At 41.5% G+C, this 11,200-nt stretch overlaps 1 protein-coding gene across 2 annotated transcripts in view; it reads left to right on the forward strand.

The window, feature by feature from the left end:
• Positions 1–11,200, forward strand: part of Grid2 (glutamate ionotropic receptor delta type subunit 2) — a 1,592,033-nt gene that overhangs the window by 1,311,270 nt on the left and 269,563 nt on the right. For both annotated transcript variants that reach the window (XM_004640617.3, XM_004640618.3), the window contains one exon: positions 1,299–1,437. In XM_004640617.3, the coding sequence (XP_004640674.1) occupies positions 1,299–1,437 (139 nt within the window). The remainder of the gene's footprint in view (positions 1–1,298; positions 1,438–11,200) is intronic.

Consider the following 11,200-nt stretch of genomic DNA (forward strand, 5'->3'; position numbering starts at 1 on the left):
AAGGGATGAGGGGGAGAGTCGCACGCCTGACCCAGGCTGCTTGCTTTTGGCCAGGATGACATTTGTAAGGCTAGTTTTCTGAGATGGAAAGCCACTGGGAGTTGTGCCCAAAAGAGTACCCTGGGCACCGTGGCATCATTTCATCTTTTGTCGCACCATGGTGACAGGCTCAGGAGCAGGACACCCCAGAGCACGAGTACGGAAATCACGGAAGCTGCTCGCTAGTCCAGATAGGCTAAGCTGGGCGGTGCCCACCTGAGATCAAAGCCGCCCAGAGGCTGAAGCAGGACCGGAAGCGCGAAGCTCAAAACGAAACCCAGCAAGATACTGAGGGAATAACTCGGTACTCCCTGGCTTCAGGCCTCCGCAGCGCGCGCGTGCGCACACACACACACAGTCAGGTTGGATTTGTGCTTGGTGTGAATGGCCGAAATGATGACATAAAATTGGTTGGGGATATATTATAAAGATAAAGATGGCAGGACTTTTTAGGCATTGGAAAAATTCTCAGTTTGGGTCTAATAAATATGGATCAGGTTGGTGTACTGTTAATTTAGATGCTTTGAGTTTGAGATGCCCATTAGATTCCAAGTGGAAAAAGGAAGGTTTTAGTCTCTAGTGATATAGAGAGTGGAGCTCAAAATATAAATTTGGGAGCTCTCCAGGTAGGCATAGGTGGCTGTTGCAATTACGCAGGATGAGAATGCAGCGGTGTGCGAGTAGGAGGAGCCTAGGGACTGAGCCCGGGCGCCTCCTGCCCTAGCAGAGGGGCGCAGAGCGGCAGCTGGCCAGTGAGGAGCAGAGCGAAGCACGCGTGAGCATATAGACACCATCCACCTTTTGTATGATTCCAAGTTCATTAACGTCTTGTGCTTCTAGAGAATCTAACTAAAAATAATCCTTCTAATATTACATAATTAGCTGGAGATCTTGAAAGGTATACTACCGTGACATAACAGTGTTAGATTCCCTTAACTGATGAATAATCAAACTCTTGGAAAACTGTATAGATCTCTGTCTGAAATAAGAAGGTAACAAATGAGAGGCTAGCCCAGTAAGGAAGGCAAGCTGTCCTTTTAACCTGTTACACTGAATATTTATTGTGTTTCTTACTGACTAGTCTCACATTATTTTCATAAAACCCATAAAATATAAAACAATGAAAATACTGAAGTCTACACTGACACTATGTAAAATATTTTGCGTAACTTCGTTGTTTTGGCATCAAATGTATACGGACTCAGACTCTCAGCAAATGTGTGTGGACGTACTTTTACCCTCTTGGCTTCTTCCCACAGGTGGGGAGGTCCCTTACGCAACCCTGGCGACCCGGATGATGATGGGGGCTTGGTGGCTCTTCGCTTTGATTGTCATCTCGTCTTACACGGCAAACCTTGCCGCTTTCCTCACCATCACGCGCATCGAAAGCTCCATCCAGTAAGTACACAGGGCCTCCAGGAGCCGGCGAGCATGAGAAGCGGTGGGTGTGGCCACAGCGTCTGACAACAGGTGGCAAGGGTCTTGTCAAAATGTGCAGCGTAACTTTGTACCAGCTTTTTTTTTTTTTTATATATGACGGAGTATTAGTGGAAATTCCAGCTCCTAAAAATACAATATTAGTAGAGCACTTTTATAAGATCAAATTATATATGTAAATGTTGCTTCCCATATTTTCATGGAAGGATAGCACATCTTCGAAATTTTAACCTCCACAAAGAATGTCTATGTCTGAGAAACACTGTGAAAAGGAAAAGGACAAAAGAAGTCATTTAAAAAAGTTACTATCTTGAGATGTGTCATTATGGAGTGTTAAAGGTAGTAGTGGAATTAGTGTAGATGACTGAGAGGTAACTCATGGGAGGATGGAAGACGGAGGGAGGGAGGGAGGGAGGGAGAGGGAGGAAGGGAAGGAGAAAGAGAGAGAGAGAAACAGACAGACAGACACAGACACAGACAGAGAATACAACTAATGCAAAGTCTGGTGCTTCAGGAGCCATGTTCTGTTTGCATCTTTTTAACATCATACTTAATGTCCTCATAATTGCTGCTGTTTTCCCAGCTGCAGTCACAGGGGCAGGAAGTGGTCCTTATCCAAAGCCTTTGCCTGGCCATGCCCAGTTTTGCCACTGTGGCCACGCTATGAGGTCAGCACCACTGCTGCAGAATTCCTGTCCCACTAGACACAATGTCCCATGTACTGTGGTAAGAAAAATTTCCGTGAAAGCATTTTATTCATCTAAAAACAAGATAACTAATTTTCCTATGTCTGAAAAAATCTGACAATTCAAAATTAGAACAATCAGATGTGTCAAAGAATTTCTTAGAGATTTAATTTTATGTAAGTGCAAACAGCAGTTCTTGATTTTAAAAATATATAAATGAAGTCCACTAAAAGCCGCAAAACTATTATAGCATAGTACTAAAAAAATAAAAAATTAATTGTCTTAAAGGAATAGAGTGGCATATTTCTTTCAATTTTCTTGTTATACAAAATGAAACTCAAAAATTCAACTAATAATGCTAGCCAACTGTCAATTATTCCATCCATTTATGGAGATGATATTACTTGTTTCTCTTGTCAAATCATGTTTTTTAATTTGTTTTTGAAATACTACTTTCATACAGAACCTTCATAGTCTCCCCAACTTATTTCCCCTATGGTCAGTTCTGTGGGTAGTAAGAATTATAAACAGTACAGAGTAAAGCCATGAGAAACATGAATTAATGACCCCATTACCATCTCACTCTGTAAGCAATAATGAAAATGATTGTCATAGCTTTGCCAGAAAAATCAATGTGTTTAATAAAACCATGTAAATAGTAATTAACATGTATTGATCATTTGCAAGACCACAAGATTTTATATTAAATATTGTACATGTACATTGGATCATTCAATACGTACACCCATCTTCTAAAATATAAGCGCTATAAATCATTTCACAAATAACAAAACAAAAGTTGAGATGATATGGAACTCACTGTAGAGCATGCTGCTAATAATGAAGACCAGACCTGAATCTGTCAGATCCTAAAGCTGCATTCTACATGTGCCACCTCTATTGTCATCCTACACCTGGGAACTTGCTCATTGTCCTTAGTTTCTATGAACTGTTAGAATCTGTAGTAGCATTATCCACGGCCAAATATGTCGAGGGGTGTGAAGGATGACATTCTCAAAGTCCTTGGCTGGTCTGAAAAGAACTAATTATATTATAATTGATATGCACCACTCAAAGCAAGACATCATTACAGCAAGTCAATACAAATCACATTAAGATAGCTTTTTAAATTGTCAAATTAAGATAGACTGCATCTGTTAACACATCTGCCACCACCCATGCTTTACTCCAGCTCCCACAAGCTCTGTCCCTTTTATAGTTCAAAGTCCATCCTGGACTGGGGAGATAGTCCAGCGGTCTAAGCACTGGCCTGGCAAGTACAAGGACCCAGGCTCAATTCCTTGTGCTCCATGCCATGCTGGCTCTGGAACCCTGGACACACTGTACTGGCCTGAAACCAGACAGGCACACACCTGTAATCCCAGCACTGGGGAGGCTGAGACAGGAGGATCACTATGAATTTGAACTGCATAGTTAGACCCTGCACCAAATAAATAAATAAATACATATATTTTAAAGTCTGTTCCCTTGGAACAGCATCTCCGTATTTCTGTCACCTCATAGCCCTTGGCCACCACTGCTTGACTTTTTGCTTGTAAGTGGTCATCTCTTTTAGTCTCCATAGAATGAAATCATAGAGAACTTGTCTTTCTGTGTCAGTTCATCTCACTGAGGATAATGGCTTTCAAACTCACCCATACTGCCAAAAAATGGTGTGTTTTACTTCAAAATGAAGTATTTTAGTTCACTAACATAAGTATCAATTATGTCTAACTTGTCACATTTTAAGTATATTTAATTCTAAAAATCTATGTAGTTTCTCTCTGTCTCAGTTATTCTTCTCTCATTGCTAGGACAAATAACTGACACTCAAAATTAAGGAAGGAAATGTTTCTTTAGCTCACAGTTACTGGAGGTTTCAGTGGGCTCCAAAGCAGAACAGCTCCGGCAGAGAGCAACCTTTCATGGCAGGGGAAAAGAGCAGAAAGGAAAAGGGAGTGGCAGCAGCTCAGGCAGCTAGCCAGCCTCTCTCCCCTCCTTACACTGTAATGCAAATTACCCACCCCAGGGGCAGGGTGTAGAACTCACACATGCAATCTCAGCTTTGGAACTAGAATCTATCACAACCTCCTGAAACCCAGCTGCCCATGACTGCCTGAGGCTTTGGGGGGACACTTAAGCACAAATTATAGCACTATCCAAACTTAAAGCATTTTAAAATAAACAAGTTAACAAAATTTGAAAAAATAACTGAGCTTGTATAATAAACAACAACAATCATAGTGGTAAATAAAAATGATGGTTCATGCTTACTAAGTCTATAGTGACCCAGACATTGAGCATGCTGCGTGTATATCTCATTTACGCTCTAAAGCAAACCTAGTACTACAGTGGTCCAATTATTACCTTTCTGAGGGGGAGAAAACAGAATTTGGAAGTCAATGCATATGAGAACTGGCCAGTGAATGCTTGGCCATCTAATGCCAAGCCTGGATCCACCCACTGACTTTCCTGTCCTTGCGTCCTTGTGGCGCCTCCATGTCACCTGGCTGATAGTTCTCTGCCACTGTTGACGTCACGTGTGTTTGTGGTGCTGAGCCTCTTGTCCTCTTGTCAGCATCAGCTTGATGTTGGCTTTAATGCAGTAAGAGTGGGGGAAGAAGCTGCTCTCACTCTTTATATCCGTAAAGTTTCTCTAAAAGTGGAGCCTAATGAGAAAAGATTATAATTTTGCATGGTGTTTCTCTCAAGTATAGTGCTATAGTCCAAAGTGTCTGTGCATTCATTTTTTAAAAATCATTCCTTCTGAGAGCCAACTGGCAATATTAAAAGCCATTAGTGGGTATAATAAATCTGCACTTCCTTCTAATATTATCACTGGACTAATTTTGGAAGGGGAAAATCAAAGCCAAAGAAGTTAAAAGAAGTCTGATTCTCTCCCTAAGTTTAGGAATATCTTCTAATTTCATGCCTCAGTTGTGTCAGCAAGCATAATTGCCTGCACCAATTCTTGGAAATGTTCAAGGTTCCGTCTGTAACTAATGCCAAGTTCCTTCAAAAAGTCTATTTTTTCATAGAAAATGCAAAAATATTTTGTAGAATACCATTCAGTGTTGTGCTTCTTAATAATTTATATTCACAGTACTTACAGCTCTCTAAATGAGCTTGTGTGTGAGGCGCTTTTCTCCAGCCCAAACTCCCTGTGCCACGCCATGCACATTTCATCCCCCAAATTCAGAATTTATTCTTCAGATCAGGACAGTTAAAGAGATTGGAGAGATACATGGCCAGAGAGATATCAATGAGAAAAAGGAAACATCAGCTCCCTTTGAAGGGATGATTGGCGTAAAACTTTAGAGCATGGTAGAGGAAATCCAAGAAATGGAGTTAAAATTGAAATTTCCCTTTAAAGAAAATGTTCAACCTAAAGTTTTGTATCTCTTCAGTGATTGGTCCTATGTATGTTTTGCCATGAGATAGGATACAGCGTGACAGCTTATAACACAGTTGGAATGGACGTATTCCATGTACAGTTCAATTTCCTTCATACAGGTAGAAGGAAAAGTGTCCATTCTATAACAGTATGGACTTTCATTCTCACTGAAAGCCAAAAACATGCACCTGGAAAATAGAACATACATTTTTCTCTTGGTGCTTTGGCTGATAGTAGCAATGGTGACCTAGAGCTCAGGAAAGGGCACTGTCATTAGCTCCATTTGTTTTTAATCTGAATGTTTATGTTTACTTCTGAGAATTATTTGTATATTCTAGATGTAAGTTCTTTGTCAGATAATGTGCTTTGGAAATATTTTCATATTCATCGTAGCTGATCTTTTCATCTTCTCTATAAAGGCTGTCATAGAAAAAGATTTTCATTTTAATGAAAACCAGTATATCACTTTCTTTCCTTTTATGGATTGTGTTTTGGATAACATAGCTAAGCCTCCTCACCAAGTCATAGGTTCCAAAGATTTTCACTGCTTTCGTTTTATAATTTTCCATCTCACATTTAAATCTAAAATCTATTTTGAGTATGTTTAGGTTGAGATTTTTTGGCATATGAATATTCAAATACTTTATCAATATTGCTGAAAAAACTATTCTTCTTTGTTGAATTGCTTTCTTACTTTTTTTTGTTGTTGTTGTTTTTTGTTTTTTTCTTTAAAAAAGAACTTGGCTGTACTGTGTGAATCTATTTCTGGGTCCCCTGTGTGCTGTTGAATTGATTTATGCTTCTCCCTTTCTGCCAGTAGCAATTTTGATTACTGCAGCTTGAAGTGGGGTAGAGGGATTCCTCCCACTTACTTTCTTTTTTCTTCACATTTCAGAATTATCTTAGCCATTCCATTTCCTTTGCCTTTCCACATAATGTTAGAATAATCTTGTCTATATTCACATATAGCCCAAAGATCTTACTGGAATTTGATAGGGATGGCATTAAATCTGTAGATGAGTTTGGGGGAGAAGTTACATCTTCACTATTTGAGCCTTCCAAACTACAAATGAAGCATGTCAGTTGACTCATTTAGATATTTGATTTCTTTCATCAGCATTTTTAAATTTTAGGCATATGACTCATGCAAGCACTTTGTAAGACTTGTACCTAAGTATGTTGTTTCTGCAGTAAGTACAAATAGTACTGCATTTTTAATTTCAGTTTCCACCTATTGGTTACTTGTACAGAGACTTCACCTCCTTTGTGTGTTGCTTTTGCTTTGTGACCTTGCTGAACTTCTTATTAGTTCTAGAAGTTTGTGGTTACTTTCTTTGGCCTATGAATAAGCATTCTTGCAAATTCTAGAATTGGGGACTTTCCTTTCTTCCTTCCTTCTTTCCTTCTTTCCTTCCTTCCTTCTTTTCTTCCTTCCTTCCTTCCTTCCTTCCTTCCTTCCTTCCTTCCTTCCTTCCTTCCTTTCTTCCTTCATCTTTATGCCTTTTATTTCTTTTTCTTCCCTTTCTGTGCTAGCAAAAACTTCTGGCATTATGTCAAAATAAAAAGTGAATGTGAACATTGCTACTTTGTCTCTGATTTTGGTTGGAAAGCATTCAGTGTTTCACTTCTAAGTGCATTATTGACAGGGTTTGTTTTGCTTTGTTTTGTTTGGGTCTTTTTCAGACATCAAGTTGAGGAAATTCTTTTCTACTCTTAGCTTTCTGTGAGTTTCTGTCATGAACAGGTGTTGGATTGTGTGATTTTTTTTCTTTAATTTTTCTTCTTTTTTAAATTTGAAGAAATGAAGGCTGGCCAAAGAGCTGGTGCCAGCCCTGCCCCTGGGGTGCGCTGAAACAGGGATTGAGACCCGGTATGGTGGCACACGCTTATAATCCCAGCTCTTGGGAGGCTGAACACAGGCGGATCACTAAGAGTCCAATCTACATATTGAGATCCTGTAGACCCTGTACTAAATACATACATATATACATAAATACATAAATAAATAAATTTGAAGAAATGAAACACTTCATTTTCTCTGACTGCTGCTTCACTTTCTACTTTATTTTCTCTAATCCTATCTGTTGCTTCTGTCTGTTTTCATCACATGCTAGGCTAACTTGCAGAGTACAGAGGCCAGACTGTTGCCCCTTCCCATCCTCAAAATTGCCATGAAAAACCCCTTGCCCCATCCCATCAAGCAAAGGTCTGCATGCACTCTTAAGGCCCACCAGGCCCTCGAGGCTGCTCCAGCCTGCTTTCTATCTCCTAGCACCAGTTAACCTGTTCTCACCCTGTCCATGCTCCAGGCTGGCCTGACCCTCGCAGGCCATTTCATGCCCCCAGGGCGTCCTACGTGCCATTCTTTCCCATGAGGTAGCCCAGAGGTCCCCTTGTTCTCTTCTGCCATCTTTCTTGCCCAGGCACATTAGTAATTATGCATGCATTTTTGAGATTATAAATTAGTCAAAGGCAGGGACTATGCCCTGATCATTTACAAAAATTTCTAATCATTCATTTATTTGGTACAGGGTCTCATGCAGTTTGGACTCATAGTGATCCTCCTGTCTCAGCCTCCCCAAAGCTGGGATCACAGCTATGTGCCACCACACCTGACTTGGGTGGTTGGCTCAGAATAGAGCTGGCACAGCATGGGGTACCAGGAATTGAACCCAGGTCCCTGTGCTCGCCAGGTAGGTGCTTAGACCACCCAGCTCTCTTCCTGGCCTCTCTGTTCATTTTTGTATCTCTAATGTTCTTCAAGTTACCTGGCTATAATGCAAGTAATAAGAAGGGCTAATATTCATTGAGCATTTTCTGTATGACAGGCCTCAATCAAAGGCTTTGCATGGATTTCCCCCTTTCACCCTCATAGGAACCCATGAAGGGTGTGTCACATTATCTGCATCCCACACGTGAGGAAACTAAATGCAGGGGTCGTGAAGTTAGGCAATCTAACATTAGGATTTTCCTCTTACCCAGAGGGCCGTACTATCTGCCAATGAATCTGTATGAAATGAAAGAAATAAATAAATAAATGAAAACCACCAGTGTCACTATAAATTTCTTTTTTAAAAAAAAATAAGCTTTTTAGGGCTAGGGAGATAGCTTAGTGGTCTAAGTGCCTGCCTGGCGAGTGTAAGGATCTGGGTTTGATCCCCAACACAACATGCCAGGCTGGCCAACAAAACTGGGCATGGTGGTGCGTGCCTGTAATCCCAAAGCTAGGAAGGCTGAGACAGGAGGATCACTCTGAGCTGCATAGCGAGACCCTATAACAAATAAATAAATAAAAGATTTTTTAAAGCCTTTCAGAAAAAATTATATTATATTTTGCTAAGTTAATTTTAGATGTTTTTAAATCCTGTGCCCTCTTAGAAATAGGTAAAGGGGGCCAGTGAGATAGCTCAGCTGACTAAGCACCTACTTTGGCAAGTGCAGGGACCAGAGTTCAATCTCTGGTCCTGCATGCTGTGCAGGCCCTGCCCCCAGGGCACACTGAGCGTGGTGGCACAAGCCTGTAATCCCAGAGCTGGGGAGGCTGAAAGCAGGAGGATCACTATCAGTCTGAGCTGCATCGTGAGACCCTGTACCAAATACATAAAATGAAAATGGAAACAAAAGTTAAAGGAGACTATGAATTCAAATAATGTGTATTCATGTCCTCTAATACTTATTAACTAAATAGCCACATCAGGAATCCATAGTAATTTAAGCCTTACTTTGTGCACAGATAAAAAGGGGGAGATTTAACTTCATAGGGTTAGTATAGCTATTAAGTGCAGAGCAAGATCACTGGATACATCTTCAGTAATATTTACTTCCACTTCCGTGCTTCTTTCCAGTAAGTGGCACAGAGAGAATGGGAGCTCATGGTCTTCCCTCTACCTCGGATTCTGATGTCACTAGTAGCTATTCTTTTCATGCTTTCGTCCACAATTGCATGCCCTAAGTCCTTCTTTTTGCCTGACTCACCTACAGCTCATCACTTCTTCCTGATGCTGCCATTGTCTGTGTGTCTGTCTCACAAGGTTCTGTCTTCTGTCTCTGCCATTTAACCCTCTGACCTCCTCTAAGATGAAAAGTTGGTGTGTCAGCCGAGTGCATTTGAGCTTAGGCATAAATAGCAAAGACAGGACTGCTTCACTTAGGGGCCTCATCTCACTGCTTGGCGACGAGCACAAATACCAAGCTTCTCACCCTGATGAGCAACAAACCTGGCTCAGGACATCTGTTTGATGGGCAGGTGTTCTCTTCTAATCCAACTTCATTTACCCCTCCAATAAGGCACAGTTCACATCCACTTCCTCTGTGGCTTCCTTCATACTCATGTTACGTTCTGATTACACACTGGCTTTCTGTGCTGAACCACTTAGCCTCTGTCTCATGTACACTCTCAGTTAAATCTGGTCCACCATGTTGTTCAGCTACGGTTTACCTTCCCAATCCACACACACGTCCTTGGATGCTATTTCTAATCTCTGTTGTGCCCAGCCCTGGACTTACATAGCACCTTGCTGAGCACCTAGTTCATAACTGGTTACAGAACATATTCATTCAGTGAATGAACTACGAGGGGATCTCTTGAATCTGGCTCAAGAATGCGGAACTCCATGAACTGTATGTAGACATCAGAGAGAGATGCCGAGTCTTTTTCCGCACCATTCACACAGCACATGAGGGGAAGAGCCCCAGTGGTGCCTCTCCAGGTCCCTTCCACAGCGCTTCACTCGGCCTCCTCAGGAGCTGCTTATTGCCTAGTTCTCAGCAGGGAACTGCACACATCATTAGAAGCAGCCAAAATCAAGGTGGCTGAAGTGAGCTAGGCCTGATTCATATTGCTCTTATGTTTCCTTTTAGTGCAGAATTGTACAGGTTTAGCTCCAGAACACACGGGTACTGCAGACAGAGGAAGACGTTGGTCATCTACTCTAGAGTTCAGTGCTGAAATAGCTTACTTATCCTAACACTTCAGCACTGTGGTGATGGGTGCTTTATGAGTATCTAGCCATCTAGATCTCATAGACAGAACTTTGATCTTAAGAAAAAAAAAAAAAAAACTCCAAGAAATGTGTTGGTCTTTCAAGTGCAGCCTTCAGTGAGCATTCAATTAAAAATTACCCCTCATGGGCCAGCCAGATAGCTCAGTGGACTAATGTGCCCGCTTCAGCACAGCACAGAGGCGGGGGTTCGATACCCAGCATGCCCTTCTGGCATCGCCCCCTGGGGGGTGGCTGAGAGGGCGATTGAGACTGGGCGTGGTGGCGAGTGCCTGTAACCCCAGTGCTTGGGAGGCTGAAAACAGGAGAATCACTAAGAGTCCAGTCTACATAGTGAGACCCTGTATACCCTATACCATCCTAAATTCATTAAAAATAGTTGTCCCTCACTTTATTTTTAGCACCCAGGATCAGGACTGTATTAGTACTAGCATAGACTCTGTTTACATAGAGCTCACTAAGACCAAACCTCACCAACCTAATAAGTGCTTACAACTCTGAAAGTGATGCTTTCCCTTCTTTCTGCATGAACAGACTCCTAAAATCTCTGTCTCTCTGTCTCTCTCTGTCTCTCTCTCTGTCTCTCTCTCTCCTCTGTCTCTCTCTCTCCTCTGTCTCTCTCTCCTCTCTCTGTCTCTGTCTCT

This window comes from Octodon degus, unplaced genomic scaffold (genome assembly GCF_000260255.1).
Source record: "Octodon degus isolate 3935 unplaced genomic scaffold, OctDeg1.0 scaffold00125, whole genome shotgun sequence".
In the NCBI taxonomy this organism is placed as follows: Eukaryota; Metazoa; Chordata; class Mammalia; order Rodentia; family Octodontidae; genus Octodon; species Octodon degus.